This window comes from Salmo salar, chromosome ssa16, assembly GCF_905237065.1.
Source record: "Salmo salar chromosome ssa16, Ssal_v3.1, whole genome shotgun sequence".
Taxonomy (NCBI): Eukaryota; Metazoa; Chordata; class Actinopteri; order Salmoniformes; family Salmonidae; genus Salmo; species Salmo salar.
The window spans coordinates 45,938,791-45,957,640 of record NC_059457.1 but is presented as its reverse complement, the minus strand read 5'-3'; the positions used below and the strand labels follow the sequence as shown (position 1 = coordinate 45,957,640).

Here is an 18,850-nt window from a genome sequence, read left to right as displayed (position 1 = left end):
CTCCATGTTGTCTTGCTCATAATTAACCACACATGGTTTTACTGCAACAATCACAACAGATTAGCACAACACCCTTCAATTGGAACGGTGGGAAACAAACGCCTACATGTTTCATAAAAACGTATCAAGAATGAAATGGTGGAATAATTATATTGGAGCAGTAGAAATTCTAAATCAGCTACCATAACTTCAAGGACCAAACTCGGTCCTGGGCCGCTCCATGCAATCTGTCTGCCCGACAGATTATCTGTAGGCTATATGTGTGCAGCCTGCGTGTGATAAATAATCCACTTAACGAAGGAACAGCTTCGGGAATCCATGTTTTAAAAAAAAAAATCTATTATACACAGTGCATTCGGAAAGTATTCAGACCCCTTCACCTTTTCCACATTTTGTTACATTACAGCCTTATTCTAAAATTGATTAAATAAAACATTTTCCTTATCAATCTACACACAATACCCCATAATGACAAAGCAAAAACATTTTTTTTTTTAAAGAAAATCAAATGTATAAAAAATGAAAAACAGACACCTTATTTACATAAGGATTCAGACCCTTTGCTATGAAACTTGAAATTGAGCTCCGGTACATCCTGTATTCCATTGATCATCCTTGAAATATTTCTACATCTTGATTGGAGTCCACCTGTGGTAAATTCAATTGATTGGACATGATTTGGAAACGCACACACCTGTCTATATAAGGTCCCACAGTTGACAGTGCATGTCAGAGCAAAAAAAGTTGAATGTCCTTGAGTGGCCCAGCCAGAGCCCGGACTTGAACCCAATCGAACATCTCTGGAGAGACCTGAAAATAGCTGTGCTGTGACGCACCCCATCCAACCTGAGGGGTTGAGAATCTGCAGAGAAGAATGGGAGATACTCCCCAGATACAGGTGTGCCAAGCTTGTAGCGTGTTCCCAAGAAGACTCGAGGCTGTAATCGCTGCCAACGGTGCTTCAGCAAAGTATGGAGTAGAGTCTGAATACTTATGTAATAGTAAAAAATTATACATTTGCAAGTATTTCTAAAAAACAGTTTTTTCTTTGTCATTATGGGTTATTGTGTATACATATACAGTGCCTTCAAAGTATTCAGACCCCTTGACTTATTCCACATTTTGTTACGTTACAGCCTTATAATGGATAAAATATTTTTTTCTCACCATTTACACACAATACCCCATAATGACAAAGTAAAAACATGTTTATTGACAGTTTTTTGCACATTTATTGAAAATGAAATATCTAATTTACATAAGTCAATACTTGTAGAAGCACAATTGGCAGTGAGTACACCTGTGAGTCTTTCTGGGTAAGTCTCGAAGAGCTTTCCAAACCTGGATTGTGCAACATTTGCCCATTTATTCTTTACAAAATTCTTCAAGCTCTGTCAAATTGGTTGTTGATCATTGCTAGACAACGGTTTTCAGGTCTTGCCATAGATTTTCAGTAGATTTCAGTCAACTTTAACTCAGCCACTCATGCTTAAATATGGAGAGTGCTACTCAGTAATGTGTTGTATTGGATTTCCCCAAACATAACATTTTGTATTCAGGACATAAAGCTAATTGCTTTGCCATATTTTTGCAGTATTAAAATAGTGTCTTGTTGCAAACAGGATGCATGTTTTGGAATATTTTTTTATTCCGTACAGGCTTCCTTTTCACTATGTCAATTAGGTTAGTATTGTGGAGTAACTACAATGTTGTTGATCCATCCTCAGTTTTCTCCTATCACAGCCACTAAACTAACTGTTTTAAAATGACCATTGCCCACATGGTGAAATCCCTGAGCGCTTTCCTTCCTTTCCAGTTAGGACGGACGCCTGTATCTTTGTAGTGACTGGGTGTTTTGATACACCATCCAAAATGTAACTAATGGCTTCACCATGCTCAAAGGGATATTCAATGTCTGCTTTTTTAAATGTTTTACTCGTCTACCGATAAGGGCCTTTCTTTGAGAGACAGTTGGAAACCTCCCTGGTCTTTGTGGTTGAATCTGTGGTTGAAATTCACTGCTGAAATGAGGGACCTTACAGATTAATTGTATGTGTGTGGTACATAGATGAGGTAGTTATTCAAAAATCATGTTAAACCCTATTGCACTCGAGTGAGTCCATGCAACTTATTAATCAAATGTAACTTTATTTGTCACATGCGCCGAATACAACAGGTGTAGACTTTACCGTGAAATGCTTACTTACAAGCCCTTAACCAACAATGCAGTTCAAGAAGAGTTAAGAAAATATTTACCAAATAAACTAAAATAAAAAGTCAGAATAAAAAGTAACACAATAAGAATAACAATAACGAGGCTATGTACAAGGGGCACTGGTACGGAGTCAGTGTGCGGGGGTACAGGTTAGGTCATTTGTTCATGTAGGTGGGGGTGAAGTGACTATGCGTAGATGATAAACAGCGAGTAGCAGCAGTGTACAAAAGGGGGGGTCAATGTAATTTGTCTTGTGGCAATTTTATTAATTGTTCAGCAGTCTTATGGCTTGGGGGTAGAAGCTGTTGAGGAGCCCTTTGGTCCTAGTCTTCGTGCTCCGGTACAGCTTGCTGTGCGGTAGCAGAGAACAGTCTAACTTGGGTGACTGGAGTCTCTGACAGTTTTATGGGCTTTCCTCTGACACCGCCTGTTATATAGGTCCTGGATGGCAGGAAGTTGATGCAGCCGGTCAGAATGCTCTCGATAGTGCTGCTGTAGAACCTTTTTGAGGATCTGAGGACCCATGCCAAATCTTTCCCCCTCAGGAGACTGAAAAGGTGTTGTCAGGGGATTAAGTACACACCCCTGAGGGGCCCCAGTGTTAAGGATCAGCGTGGCAGACGGGTTGTTGCCGCCTCTTACCACCTGGGGGTGGCCCGTCAGGAATTCCAGGATCCAGTTGCAGAGGGAGGTGTTTAGTCCCAGGATCCTTAGCTTAGTGATGAGCTTTGAGGGCACTATGGTGTTGAACGCTGAGCTGTAGTCAATGAATAGCATTCTCACATAGGTGTTCTTTTTGTCCAGGTGAGAAAGGGTAGTGTGGAGTGCAATTGAGATTGCGTCATCTGTGGATCTGTTGGGGCGATATGCAAATTGGAGTGGGTCTAGGATGTCTGGGAGGATGCTGTTGATGTGAACCATGACCAGCATTTCAAAGCACTCCATGACTACCGACCTGAGTGCCACGGGGCGGTAATCATTTAGGCAGGTTACCTTCGCTTCCTTGGGCACAGGGAATATGCTGGTCTGCTTCAAACATGCAGGTATTACAGACTCGGTCAGGGAGAGGTTGAAAATGTCAGTGAAGACACTTGACAGTTGGTCCGTGCATGCTTTGAGTACCCTTCCTGGTAATCCGTCTGGCCCAGCGGCTTTGTGAATGTTGACCTGTTTAATGGTTTTGTTCACATCGGCTACCGAGAGCGTTATCACACTGTCACCCAGAACAGCTGGTGCTCTCGTGCATGCTTCAGTGTTGCTTGTCTTGAAGCGAGCATATTATGTGACTTGTTAAGCAAATTTTTACCCCTGAACTTTTTACTTTCCATAACAAAGGGGTTGAATACTTATTGACTCAAGACATTTCAGCTTTTAATTTTTTATGAATTAGTAAACGTTTAGATAAACATAATTCCACTTTGACATTATGGGTTATTGTGTGTAGGCCAGTGGCAAAAACATCTAAATGTAATCTATTTTACATTCAGGCTGTAACACAACAAAATGTGGAAAAAGTGAAGGGGTGTGAATTCTTTCCAAAGGCACAATATAAGACTTTGGAAGAAGTTTCAGGCTGAAGTCTGTTACTGGCTGGTGACGGGCGCTTACAGAAAACACTTCAGCACTTTAACTAGTAGAATTAGGTCAGGTTTCTCACGTAGCCTTTCTGTCTGTATTTTATTGCGTTCTGTGAAACGCAGACACCTTGCATCCTATTTTTAGGCCTTTTTTTTCTTACATTAACATAAAAATAATCTTCTTTTAGCTGTGAATGTGTTTCATGCTGCCTACCTGTTATGGCCATGTAGATTACCTAAACAATTGTTTTATTTTTGTGTGTCACAATGATGGAATATCAGTTGTTTCAAGCTGATTGTAATAGTTAACCAGCTTGAAGGAGTCATGCCTGCTTATTACAACAGTAAGCGTGTTATGTTATGTTCATGACAGTTTTTTATGTATCGACCTTACGAAGGAAGGGTGAAGTCGAGGATCTTTATTCTATGGCAGCATAGTAGATGCTTTATATCTTATGAAGTTGTAATTCTCACAGCAACCACTTGATGTCACATCTATCATAAGAAACAGGTAAATAGTGGCCTCTGAACTTGATATTGCCAATGCTTTGCTGTGGTTAAATTTGGATTCCTTGAATTTCTAAATATAATTGACCCATGCAAATTCACCCAAACGTAGCAGCCTTTGACGGGAGTCTACAGGATTCAGAACTGGGTCACTGTGCAACCAATTATACCTGTAGCTTTGCTAAGCTAATGCCGTAGTACCTGTTGGAGAAAGGTGACATTTCTTCAAGTAGATTTATTTTATTCAATTTTACAGCTAGGGATTCTCAACAAAGACCATCATATAATGAAACCAAATGCTACCCAAATCTTTGGTTATATGAAATTATGAAAAGTTGCAATTCCCTCTTGTTTTATTGCTCACGACCTGTGTTCTTTTCCCTCAGGTGTTTTGGGATGTTGCTGAGCCCAGGCCAGAAGGTTCGGAACAGTGACATGCACCTTCTAGACATGGTGAGCAGAAGACTGAGCAGCTCTCAGGGGGCTTTCATTCAGTCACATGATGACCACGCTACAAACTGCACGCTGTCTACTGAACTAAACTATCACTGAGACGTGTCATTCGATTGTCATTAGTTGACCTGAGTGTTGGATAGGCTAAGCACAGTTGAACTGAATAAGTTCTTTGGGGTTTGATTGGAATGGCTTTGCTCTTTGAGACCCCTTGATCATGATTGTATATCATTTCTCACTATTTTCTGTGTGTATGTGCCCTTGTGAAGGAGTCCATGGGGAAGAGCTCGGATGGAAAGTCCTACGTGATCACGGGAACCTGGAACCCCAACATGGCTGCCTTCCAGGTGCTGAATGAAGACACACCTAAAGGTGAGGCCATACCCCCAATCCCTCAGCCCTTTCACCAGCCTAGCATACTGCAGCATGTCATTGTTAACCAGCCTAACACTAGCATACTGCAGCATGTCACTGTTAACCAGCCTAGCATGTAATTGTAATTGCTTGTCATACATTTACATTTTTACATTTTAGTCATTTAGCAGACGCTCTTATCCAGAGCAACTTACAGTAGTGAATAAAGTTCATAAATTTCATTTCATGCATTTTTTTTTTTTTTGTACTGGCCCCCCGTGGGAATCGAACCCACAACCCTGGCGTTACACACACCATGCTGGCGTTACAAACACCATGCTCTACCAACTGAGCCACACGGAATACTGCTGTCACATTCATAGCTGGCCAGGCAGATCCTTCCATTTTGTCTCTTTCATCAATTCCAATGGACGTCTTTGCCCAGAATACGTAGGCAGAATAATACAACAAAAATGAAAGATCAAATTTTTATTATAGTGTCCGTCTTACCTTTTTCATGTGATGATGGATGGAAAAAGCTTCCGTTATGATAATGACAAGGGGAAGGTACTTATTTACTTTTTGAGACCAGAAGATTCTTTCTCTGCAGTACAAAGCTTATTTGAATAGCAATGTTGTTGTGCTCTGGGATGTGTTTAGAGCGCTAGCAGCGTTCAGCCTCAGTGGTTATCAGGGTCAGAGACAGATGAAAGGGGATGTGGTAGACTTTAATGGTTTTGAGCTTTTCATTTCTGGCTAATTGTAGCTAATGGTCCTGTCCAGGTTGTTCCAGACTCAACCTATTTAGCTAGCATCCAACCAACAGGTCATTATATAACAAAAATCTATGAAATTAAATGTTCAATGTTTTTTTAGGTCATTATTCAAGTGAAATTAGGTAGTTGGGTAAAATTGTAACATTTTCGTAGTTTGAACAGTCACAAAATAGTCAATGCCTCTAAAATTTGATACCACTTTTTCCTTTTGATGGCTTGCAAAATGTCATATTTCTCCTTTTTAACACAGGCAGCCAAATAGACATTGGTGATTGTTTCTGACTGCCAGCTCTAGGCAGAGTCCGGGTAGTTCCATATGTTTTCCGTTTCCCAATGATGGAGACCACTTTGCTCTTAAACTTTCAGACCCCAGGAATAGAAGCTGCTGCCTAGGCATGGGGATCCATAAGAAATACAAACACTCTAGGAATTGTTTTCTACCCTTCCCCAGATATACCTCATCACAATTCTATCTCAGAGATCTACAGACAGTTCCTTGGACTTCATGGTATAGTTTCTGCTCTGACATGCACTGTCAACCGTGGTACCTTACATAGACAGGTGTTTTTCTTTCTAAATTATGTCCAAACAATTAATGGACTCCAATCAAATTTTAGTGACAGCTCAAGGATGATCAAAGGAAATTGGATGAGCCTGAGCTCAATTTGGAGTGTCATAATATTTGTGTGTGTGTGAGAGAGAAAACATCTATTAGTCCGTTTTGAATTCAGGCTGTAACACAACAATGTGAAATAAGTCAAGGGGTGTGAATAGTTTCTGACTGTATATCAAACAAATTAGCAGCGCAAACGAGTTTCTTACTCGGAAGTCAGGAGAGTTTGACTTGAACCTAAATGGCAGCTTGTCAAAGCAACCCATCTCAGGGGAGTTAGGTAGTCTAAACTGGAAAGCCACAATTCTTCCTCAAAGAAAACAGACCATTTATAACAATGTTTCCACACAGGGAGAAGCTGCTGATGAAACTGTCTGGCAGAACATGCATGTAAACATTGCATATTAATGTGTTACATCAGCATTGGTCGGCGCCGGAGAAGAGCAGCTCCGTTATAAATAATATATTTTTTTTTACTGTAGTTAGTTTTTCAATTCTTTATATGAAGCTGTAGGCATTGGCACACTGCCCACAAAACATGAACATCATTTTTTGAGTTGTACAAAATAGCCTGTAGACACAAGGCTTTGACTCTACACTATCTAGTGAAGAACCATCCCTTTAAACCATGCAGCTTACTTCATGTCAAAACTGGGAGAGACTAGACTTCTAAAAACAACAGCCCTAGCGATCTTAGCTAAACAAATCCTTCTTCTTTGTCTTCGATTCGGCCCACAGGGAAAGTAGTCCTATGGTATCTGAAGCTTGAAGGAATGCCGTTTCCGAAAACATCTTTCTAAACCAACATTTTATCCTTGACTTTATCCTAATTGGAATACATTCTTTACAAGGCAGTGTTGTGGATGTTTCTTTTGGTTCATTACAATAATAACCCCCCCCCTGTTTTACACCTCAGCGATTGCTATCTGTTCTTGTTTAGATATCTTGCAATTGTTTTTCCCACCCCAAAAATGTAATGTTGGAAAATCTGTTACCCCAGATGTCACTTTTTGCTATAGGACAGATTAGATTTACGCAGTTCTTCATCACAATATATCATTTGGAATGCAGTTTCCTTAGATTCTAAATAATTCATAGATATTCAGAGTTTGTTGTTCTTGATTGTAGTAATATGATTTCAATTCTGCATTTATCAATAGTCCATCTTCCTCTGGGAATGGTGAGCGAGGCAGGTGAGGTGAGCGAGGCAGGTGAGGTGAGCGAGGCAGGTGATGTGCTGTCCGTAGTATGATAGTTAGTGGCTGCTGTGGGATCCAAGATTTCTCTTAGTAAATCATGGTGGTGTACCTAATTTTAAAACAGCAGGTGCTAAATGTTTTCTTCCCTCTAAACACACAATTAAAGCAAGTTAATACCTTTTACACTTTATCCACTTCAATTGTCAACCTGCAATGCCCACTTTAACTAGGGCAGGTCGCCTACATGGTACTTGTTTAAATTCTAGAGCCACTGTTGGCACTACAAACAGAGCTCTGTTTTAACCCCCCCCACCTAGTGGTTAGAGCGTTGGACTAGTAACTGAAAGGTTGCAAGATCGAATCCCCGAGCTGACAAGGTACACATCTGTCATTCTGCCCCTGAACAAGGCAGTTAACCCACTGTTCCTAGGCCGTCATTGAAAATAATAATTTGTTCTTAACTGACTTGCCTAGTTAAATAAAAATAAATAAAAATGGCCCTCCAGTGTGTGACCTTGACCTTTGTGGCGGTCTCTCTCCAGACAAGCAGGTGTACATGACTGTGGCCGTGGACCTGGTGGTGACTGAGGTGTTGGAGCCGGTGCGCTTCCTGCTGGAGACCCTGGTGCGCGTCTACCCGGCCAACGAGCGCTTCTGGTACTTCAGCCGCAAAGCTTTCAGCGAGACCTTCTACCTCAAACTCAAACAGGTACATGGGCACTTAGTAGGCCTAGATAGCACAACCTCATCAGTCGTATTCATTAGATATCTTTCTCATCAGGGTGGTTTTCTGCCAACTTTACCACGCTGCCAACTTTTTGTCGCTTATTCTTTATATCTGAAAGGTATTGCCGGCAACAAAGCCTGTGCTTTTATTTCCGCCAACCGTCATAGTCATGATTTGCGGTAATGTATTTAAAAGTCCCACCAACCCCTCAGTATAAACGTTGCCTTTCATTTTGCCGTCTTTGGCACGCATTAAATCATCAACATACTGTTGTCCAACATCACACTTTTTTCTTTTCATTCACAAATCTTCACAGAAATGCTTTTTATATATTATATAAACCTGGACCTGGCTGAACCACTGCAGGATGACTTCACAAAGTAGCTTTTTGGTTGGATGGGATCACACCATTGTGATGCGCTCTCTCTTCTTTCAAATGGCAACATTTATTTTGTCATATTAATCCATCGTTTATTAGCCACCTTAACAGATGAATATTTATGTTTGGAAGAGAGAGCGCATCACAATGGTGTGATCCCATCCAACCAAAAAGACCTGGTTCAGCCAGGTCCAGGTTTTTACATGTTTTGTTGTTGACATGATTGGAAAGAGAAGATTAATGCTTTAGCAATAAAAAAATGAGGACATGGGCTTTGTTTTAAAAGGGAAGTTTTTTGTTATATGGCAGTGGTTCCGCATGTTTGTGACACTGAAGTTTTACTGTGATCAGCACAGTAGGCTACATTTTTACATTTACATTTTAGTCATTTAGCAGACGTTCTGATCCAGAGCGACTTACAGTTGTGAATGCATACATTTCATACATTTTTTATTTATTTATTTATTTTATTTTTTGTGCTGGCCCCCCGTGGGAATCGAACCCACAACCCTGGCGTTGCAAACACCATGCTCTACCAACTGAGCTACAGGGAAGGCTAAGTGTGTCTCTTGTCTGTTTAATGAACAACATAAGAACTATTGATTTAATTTGCATGGCACAACAATGGGCTACAAAGACCAGTAATGTAATAAAACAAAAAATATGCTTTTCTATTCTTTTGAAAAGAAATGTTAGCTTTATAATGTTTCCTAGGACCTACATAAACCTATTCATTTTAGTGATGCGATCGGTCCGCAGGAACCCAAATCGTTCCAAATGTAGCATGAATCTGTCAGACAATCGATCCAAACGTTACCAAATACCTCTAATCCTTTGACTGAATTTATGCGTCATTGATCTTCAAGTCAGATAACAATTGTGTGCACAGAGCGTAGCTGCTCGCGCCACCTTCAGCATTCAAATGCTTGTAAAATGGCTTTCGTAATGTCAAGTCACAGGCTCTATTAGTTGGGTGACTAGCCATGTCATTTCCTGGGTCATTGTTACCAAATGCACTGTAGAAAATTGTGTTTTACCAGCAGAGTTCTGTAGGCTACCAGAGTGGACCCCACTCGCATCTTTCTGATCGCACATCTAACTGTAGATTGGGGCTTTTCAATTGCCAGGTTCAGCATGAATAGTTGTGCAAGTTTTGCTTTAAACAGTCAGTGCATTTGCAAATGTTTATTTGAACAGGCTAAAGTTGTAATTTAATAACAAGGACAGCAATCATTTTTTTGCGAACTGTACGGTGCATTGGTTGGCGCGGAGGAAAGCAGCTCCGTTGTGAAGTTACAGACGCTCAAAGCCATTCGCTTTTGAGACTGGGGTGAAATCAAAAGCTGTGTTATATTAATTGGCTATGTCATAGTTAATTTCTAAAGATCCATATTGATGTGTTACTTGCTCAACATTTCTCATCTGCTAAACTGACAAGTTAACAAAAGGCAGAATTGACCCCCCCCCCCTATTTGTGGTAGATGATCAGTTCATGTTCCCCATCACACACGCGCGCACACACATGTTTGTTATACATTTTTTTGGTCCTCACAAGGAGAGTAAAGCAAGTTAAATTCTGACATTTCACTGGGCCCCACAAGGAAAAAGGCTTTTTTAGAGTTAGGTTTAGGGTTATGGTTAGAATTATGTTTAGGGAAAATACGATTTTGAATGGGAATACATTTTTTGGTGCCCACAAGGATAGTATTTCCATTCAAAATCGTGTTTTCCCTAAACCTAATTCTAACCATAACCTAACTCTAACCCTAAACCTAATTCTAACCATAACCTAACTCTAACCCTAAACCTAATTCTAACCATAACCTAACTCTAACCCTAAACCTAATTCTAACCATAACCTAACTCTAACCCTAAACCTAATTCTAACCATAACCTAACTCTAACCCTAAACCTAATTCTAACCATAACCTAACTCTAACCCTAAACCTAATTCTAACCATAACTCTAAACCTAACCCTAAACCTAATTCTAACCATAACTCTAAACCTAACCCTTAAGTCTAAAAAAGCCCTTTTCCTTGTGGGGCCCAGTGACATGTCGGAATTTACTCTCCTTGTGAGGACTTCCGCTCACACACTCGGAGGAGTCAGCTCAGACAGATCCAGCTCAGAGGCACAGTTCCTGAGTTCCATTGGTGTCAGATTGTAATTTAGAATGGGAAATGAATGTGTTCATGCTAAAAATGTCAGTGCATCGAATCAAATCGTTTCAAACTAAAAATATTGCATCTAGAATTAGGGATGTGCATCTCTCCTTCCAAGTATGATTCGATGCGCATCCCTAATTATAGCCAACTCATATAATTACCAGAACATATCTGACAACACTTTAATTTAAGGAGCCAACTTTATATTCAACCTAACAGGAAAATACAAGGTCATTATTTACAAATGTTTTACAAGTAGGCTATGGCAAACAGCTAACTTACTGTTGGGAATGTGAAGAAATTAAAGCAGTGGAAAGTCTGAATTTAAAAGGAGGAGTTTAGAACATGCGGCTGTCAGGTCACCATGACAACGGGTGTAACAACAGGGTCAAATTTGAATGTCTTTAGCTCCTTCCCGGCAAACGCAATGGCTATAATAAAAGGCAAATACCTACAAGAAAGATGAAAAAATTGTTCTGTTTTGAAAGAGCACACCTAATGTTTTAACCAACCTTCTATTACTGTTCTAGTAGTCCTCCCTGTTTTGCCCCGCTGGCTTCCATTTTGTTTCTAGTGAATACGACAAGGGACAATACAAGAGGAGGGCTGTTGTGTGTTCTGCTTACTGGTCCTACGAATTTGGACTCTAAAAGACGAAACGCAATACCATGACTAAAGCTTACCTTGCACGAAGGTGGCGGTATTGGTCGTATTGTTTTCTTCTGGTAGTCCTCCATGTTAAGTGAGAATTAGATGACCCTGCACAGAGACAGGAAACAAAGCCACTTAGAACTATCAAGATATCCCTCTATTATCTAATCGGACGACTACACTGCAACCGAGCCTGTCGGGTACACGCGTATAACCACATCCAATGTACTTGACCCATGCCCCTCCTCCGAACTCCTCCAAATGGAAAAATGCATGAGAGCGACAACTCATTCAATTGCCGGCCAAGCACACAAGTGCATCCCCATCCAAGCCAGAGTTGGAAACACAAACCCTTTGCCTGTTTGTTTGAAAGGCAGATATCCTCTCCACTCTGCTTCCGGGGAGCAGGTGAGGCAGCAAACGGAGGCTTTGGGTCTGTCCCAAATGGCAACCCATTCCCTATGTAGTGCACTGCTTAGGGTGTGTTTGGGACGTAGCCTTTGTATCATTGGGAGCCCTAATACAAGGAAGCCTGTCATTATCTGGCTGTAGTAATTAGGACCCTGGCTGATTGCCTCTCTCTCTAGTTATCTAATCAGCAGGCAGGAAAAAATGCCGGCTGCTGTAGTTAGAAGCTAATTAAAAGAGAACCATTGTAGTGTGTGCAGAAGATTCTAATCCCAGCCACTAGCCACGTATATGATTTCATTTGTTCCGCGGACCTCTCATTAATGGCGGAATAACAGTCACTGTTGTCACACTCTCAACATATTTCACACCTGGTTCACAAGGAAATAAAAAGGGTTTGAGGTGTTGGTGGAGGGTCCTTCACTAGGGTATTATTGTGTCATCCTTCTCTATACTGTCTTAACCTTAGTAAATGATTATATTCCCGTAATATGTCATGTCACGTATGACTGTCGATAGCGATTAGAAAACTATGGTAATGCATTGCCTATAAATGTCTTGGATGTACAGTATAGTCTTCAAATTGGGCCCTTGCACTTAGTGTTAGTTTAAATCCACTTCTCACCATGAGCCCATATGACCCCAGTATCAACAACAGTGATACAAAACCATCAATGTGTGCAATGTGACAAAGCCCAACTTAAGAAGTGACCTGCGTAGGTGAGTGAGCACAGTCTCTCTGTGTTCTGATTGCACATGCTCCCTGTGAACCCTATTGCCAGACAGTCTGGTCAAAAGGCCGCTGGTGGGATCCTTGGCTCTCTCCGCTGCCGCTCTATTTAATTTCCTCCTGTACGTGTAATTATATTTTCAGTGCGCTCCCCTTGGGCAGTGGCAAAGGTGACGCTAACTTTAGAAGGTTTTTTTTCAGACTGAGGCACTCTGAAACATTTTGAGGATGTCTAAAGAGACTTTCCAACAGCTCTGTTACAAAATCATATTTTTTTGCATGTAGAATTGACTTGTCAATGCTGTTGCAGTTATCGATGACTCCACTTGCAGTCGCTTGGTAAAATATTATATTAATGTGTTAACAGTTTAATCCCGTGTGTGTGTGTGTAGGGTGGTGAGAAGGATGGCCAGGGTGATTCCATGTTGGAGGTAGTGAGCCTGCAGAGGGAGACTGAGAGGAACAACTGGGGCCATGTTGAGGAAGAGGAGCCTGAGGAAGGTATGGAGCTCTTTCTGTCTTTCCCCATCTCTCACCAGTCTCTTTCCCTCCCCGTCTGTCTTCCCCTCTCTCTTCCCGTCTCTTTCCCTCTATCCAGCCCCCTTTCTCTCACTCCTCTTTCTATTTCTGTCCATCTCTCTTCCGCCTCTTTTGGTCTCCATATAAGTCTCTGTTCCCCCGAAGACTTAGTAAGAGTGTGTGTTGGGGTGCTAGTGTTGACATGTTGGCTGGCCTTTCCCCAACCTCTCCAAGGTCACCATGAGAACTTACACACCTCCCAGGCAAAACGACATGGCACATTGAATTCCATCCTCCTCATTGACACAGACAACATTTCATGACCAAGTATTTCTTGATTGAAAAATGCACTCCGTTCCCCCATAATTTACAAGAAAAACGACCTGCGTCTTGGACCATACTTAGATGTACAAGGCGAGAGAGGAAAAGAAAACCGATTGCTTTTACACAAACTGCTTTTTGGAGGAGAGCATTTGTTTTATTGATATATATTTCAGGCAATCGTTTCTCCTCGCTGGCGGGAACAGCTCATCCAGATGATCTGTCCAGATAATTGAACATTATCAACACGTTGGCTCACCCCCCTCCTCATATTTGGCGGCCATGAATCAACTATGAAGTTTAATTTAGTTTGGGTGTGTGTGAGCTGTCATGAGGGTGAGGCGATGGCGTGGGTGTAGTAGTGTTACAAGGTATACCGAAACTCCTGTACTTTTTCAACACTACAACATAAACAGGTTGGTACTAGATTTTGTTTTTCTTTCGGTACTTCTGTCAAATGTGTCTCACGGATCAAGTCTGTATCAGCGCAGCCGATGTCCCACTTATAGCACAAGCGTACCGTGCCTGCTCCTCTTAGCCAGCACTGGAAGTCTGCATCATGTTAGCTCCCCATTCATGCTGCATGGACAGGACCAACCAGGCAGAATATAACCCCATCCACTTTGCCAAAGCACAGCCCCCACACCACTAGAAGGATATCAACAGACCACCAACTTACTACTCTGAGACAAGGCTGAGTATAGCCCACGAAGATCTCCTCCACGGCTCGAGCCCGAGGGGGTGCAAAACCAGACAGGAAGGTCACTTCTTTGGGACAGCATGGAAGCACTAACTGAAGAGCACTAGTAAGCCAGTGACTCAGCCCCTGTAATAGGGTTAGAGGCAGAGAATCCCAGTGGGGAGAGGGGAGCCAGCCAGGCAGAGACGGCAAGGGCGGTTCATTGCTCCAGTGCCTTGCCGTTCACCTTCGCACCCCTGGGCCAGACTACACTCAATCATAGGACCTACTGAAGAGACGAGTCTTCAATAAAGACTTAAAGGTCGAGACTGAGTCTGTCTCTCACATGGATAGGCAGACCATTCCATAAAAATGGAGCTCTATAGGAGAAAGCCCTGCCTCCAGCTGTTTGCTTTTAAATTCTAGGGACAGTAAGGAGGCCTGCGTCTTGTGACCGTAGCGTACATGTATGTACGGCAGGACCAAATTGGAGAGATGGGTAGGAGCAAGCCCATGTGATGCTTTGTAGGTTAGCAGTAAAACCTTGAAATGACCCCTAGCCTTAAAAGGAAGCCAATGTAGAAAGGCTAGCACTGGAGTAATATGATCACATTTTTGGGTTCTAGTCGGGATTCTAGCAGCCATGTTTAGCACTAACTGAAGTTTATTTAGTGCTTTATCCGTGTAGCTGGAGAGTAAAGCATTGCAGTAGTCTAATCAGAAGACCGGAAGGAGAAGGATTTAGCAGGAGGGAGAGATGATAGGATAGAAGGGGAGAGAGAGGGCGAAGATGAAGGCGCATGACCGTCTGGGTAGGGACCGTCTGGGTAGGGGCTGAGTGGTTAGGGTTGGAGGAAAGGGAGACAAAGGAAACAAAGTAGTTATCAGAGACCTGGAGGGGGGTTGCCTTGAGATTAGTAGGCAAACATCCTCTAGTAAAGATGAGGTCAAGCGTATTGCCTGCCTTGTGAGTTGGAGGGGGTTCTCATGTGTATTCTTCAATCAAATTGAAAAAAGTGTGACCTGTGTCCAAACATTGGAGTCTGGTCCAGTCATTCATCGCGATGGCCTTTAGCACGTTTGGTCCAGTCATTGAACGCGATGGCCTTTAGCACGTTTGGTCCAGTCATTGAACGCGATGGCCTTTGCCACGTTTGGTCCAGTCATTGAACGCGATGGCCTTTGCCACGTTTGGTCCAGTCATTGAACGCGATGGCCTTTGCCACGTTTGGTCCAGTCATTCAACGCAATGGCCTTTGCCACGTTTGGTCCAGTCATTCAACGCGATGGCCTTTGCCACGTTTGGTCCAGTCATTCAACGCGATGGCCTTTGCCACGTTTGGTCCAGTCATTCAACGCAATGGCCTTTGCCACGTTTGCGCGGTTATCATTATGCACACTTGCTGGTCCTCATTCAGGCCCAAGGCGGCTAAAGGAGCCTATGATGTTTACAAGCACAGACCTTTCAGTTGAAACTCATCAATAAAGTGTACTTTCAAACGAATGTAGGGCTCAGTTGTTCTACTAGACCTAAGGGCTGATGTAGTCACGTAATAATCAACGTGTGAGCTCTTTCAACTTCTCCATTAATTTTGTTATACTGTGTTGGGATGGTGACTTGGAAAAAATATGTGCGAGATGGAATCTTTTATCTTCTGTCCTGCTTGTTTATCTTCTTGAAGCAGTCTTTGCTGACAGTGTATACACTGCGTGCACAATTATTAGGCAAGTGAGTATTCTGATCTTATCATTGTTTCTATTCACATTTTTGAACTCCAAACCATATAAACTTGAATGCTTATTGGATTTAATAATTTTCAGGTGATATGTATTTGTGTAATGAGGGAGGGTGTGGCGAAAGTGAATAACACCTTATATCAAGGTGTGCATAATTATTAGGCAGCCTCATTACCTCAGGTAAAGAAATTTAACTGACACTGAAAAGCAAAAAATGTAAAATGCTTTTCAGACGGATGCGACACTCTTTAAATAGCTAAACTATTGAGATGTGACCACCGAACATTCAAACGTTTTGTTGCGCAAAAAACGCATGGGGAAGAAAAGGCTCAAATTAACTGCAAAAGACTTGAGAAAAGTTAAACGTCAAACTACCAGGAACCCATTATCCTCCAGTGCCACCGTATTCCAGAACTGCAACCTACCTGGAGTGTTCAGAAGTACAAGGTGTCAAGTGCTCAGAGACATGGTCAAGAAGACTGAAACAAGACCACCACTGAATAAGATTCACAAGTTGAAGCGTCAAGATTGGGCAAAGAAGGATGAGGTAGTTGGACCTTTTCGGGTTGAAGATGGACTGAAAATCAACTCCCAAACCTACTGCCAGTTTCTGGAAGATTCTTTCGTCAAACAGTGGTACAGGAAGAAGTCCTCAGCATTCTAGAAGGACATGATCTTTATGCAGGACAATGCTCCATCACATGTACCCACGTACTCCACTGCTTGGCTAGCCAGCAAGGGCCTCAAAGATGCCTGAATAACTTGTGGGCTCTTCTCAAACGTGAGATTTACAGTGATGGCAGACAATACACCTTTTTGAACAGCATTTGGGAGGCTGTGGTTGCTGCTTCAGCGAAAATTGATCGTGAACAGATCAAGAAACTGACAGACTCCATGGATGGAAGGCTCATGGAAGTTATTGAAAATAAGGGTGGCTATATTGGTCACTGAATATTTTTGAAAGGCCAAAAATGTTATATAATTGTCATTTTGTGTTACTTATCTGGTACACTTACTCTAAAAATCGAGAATAAACAAGTGAGTTGAGAGAAATTATTTTTGTAATTTAGTTGCCTAATAATTCTGCACACTAATACTTGCCTAATAATTGTGCACACTTATATTTCCCTGAGAAAGACAAAACTCACTTTTCCTTTGTTAAACATTCAGGTTTAAGGTTCAATAACATTTTGGATTGACTGAGAGCATTGTGTTTGTTCAACAATAAAATGAATCCCGAGGAATACAATTTGCCTAATAATTGTGCACGCGGTGTATAGGAGTCATGATTTTGTCATATTTTAGTTTACTTTTTTTGTTGTTAACAAACTAAAACCTACAGTACCATTCAAAAATTGACACCTACTCAAACCCTGAAATGTATTTTATTTTTACTATATTCTACATTGTATAATAATAGTGAAGACCAGCTATGAAATAACACATGGAATTATGTAGTAACCAAAAAAGTGTTAATCAAATCAAAATATATTTTTAGGTTGTTCCTACCCTTTGCTTTGATGACAGCTTTGCACACTTAGCATTCTCTCAACCAACTTCATGAAGAATGCATTTCCAGCTGTCTTGAAGGAGTTCCCACATATGCTGAGCACTTGTTGGCTGCTTTTCCTTCACTCTGCGGTCCAAACCATCTCAATTGGGTTGAGGTCAGGTGATTATGGAGGCCAGGCCATCTGATGCAGCACTCCATCACTCTCCTTTTTGGTCAAATAGGCCTTACACAGCCTGGAGGTGTGTTTTGGGTCATTGTCCTGTTGAAAAACAAATGATAGTCCCACTAAGCGCAAACCAGATGGGATGGTGTATCGCTGCAGAATGTTGTGGTAGCCATGCAGGTTAAGTTTGCCTTGAATTCTAACTAAATCACCAAGTGTCACCAGCAAAACACCATCACACCACCTCCTCCATGCTTCACGGTGGGAAGTGTGATTTGGACTCATCAGAGCAAAGGACAGATTTCTACCGGTCTGTTGTCCATTGCTCGTGTTTCTTGGCCCAAACACTCATCTTCTTCTTGTTGGTGTCAGGGCTCCTGAGTGGCACAGCGGTCTAAGGCACTGCATCTCAGTGCAAGAGGCGTCACTACAGTCCCTGGTTCGAATCCAGGCTGTATCACATCCGGCTGTGATTGGAAGTCCCATAGGGCGGCACACAATTGGCCCAGCGTCGTCCGGGTTTGTAAATAAGAATTTGTTCTTAACTGACATGCCTGGTTAAATAAATCACACAGTCTCTTCTGAACAGTAGATGTTGAGATGTGTATGCTATTGAACTCTGTGAAGCATTTATTTGTGCTGCAATTTAGTTAACCCAGCATAGTTAACTCTGGGCCTTCCTTTCCTGTGGCGGTCCTCATGAGAGCCAGTTTCATCATATCGCTTGATGGGCTATCGTTTCTCGTTGCTTATTTGAGCTGTTCTTGCCATAATATGGACTTGGTCTTTACCAAATAGAGCGTTCTTCTGTATACAACCCCTAAATTGTCACAACACAACTGTTTGGCTCAAACGCGTTAACTTCTCTGGGATATGTGTCCCACCTCGAGAACAGCCAGTGAAATGGCAGGGCGCCAAATTCAAAACAACAGAAATCTCATTACAATTCCTCAAACATATAAGTATTATACACCATTTTAAAGATACACTTCTTGTTAATCCAGCCACAGTGTCTGATTTCCAAAAGTCTTTACGGTGAAAGCACACCATACGATTATGTTAGGTCAGCACCTAGTCACAAAAAAACATACAGCCATTTTCCAGCCAAAGAGAGGAGTCACAAAAAGCAGAAATTGAGATAAAATTAATCACTAACCTTTGA

The 18,850-nt window shown here is 41.8% G+C and overlaps 1 protein-coding gene across 3 annotated transcripts in view; it reads left to right on the top strand.

The window, feature by feature from the left end:
- Positions 1 to 18,850, top strand: part of LOC106574055 (rab GTPase-activating protein 1-like) — a 157,792-nt gene that overhangs the window by 23,919 nt on the left and 115,023 nt on the right. For all 3 annotated transcript variants that reach the window (XM_014149587.2, XM_014149586.2, XM_014149589.2), the window contains 4 exons: positions 4,686 to 4,752; positions 5,022 to 5,124; positions 8,237 to 8,403; positions 13,149 to 13,257. In XM_014149587.2, coding sequence (XP_014005062.1) covers positions 4,686 to 4,752; positions 5,022 to 5,124; positions 8,237 to 8,403; positions 13,149 to 13,257 — 446 coding nt within the window. The remainder of the gene's footprint in view (positions 1 to 4,685; positions 4,753 to 5,021; positions 5,125 to 8,236; positions 8,404 to 13,148; positions 13,258 to 18,850) is intronic.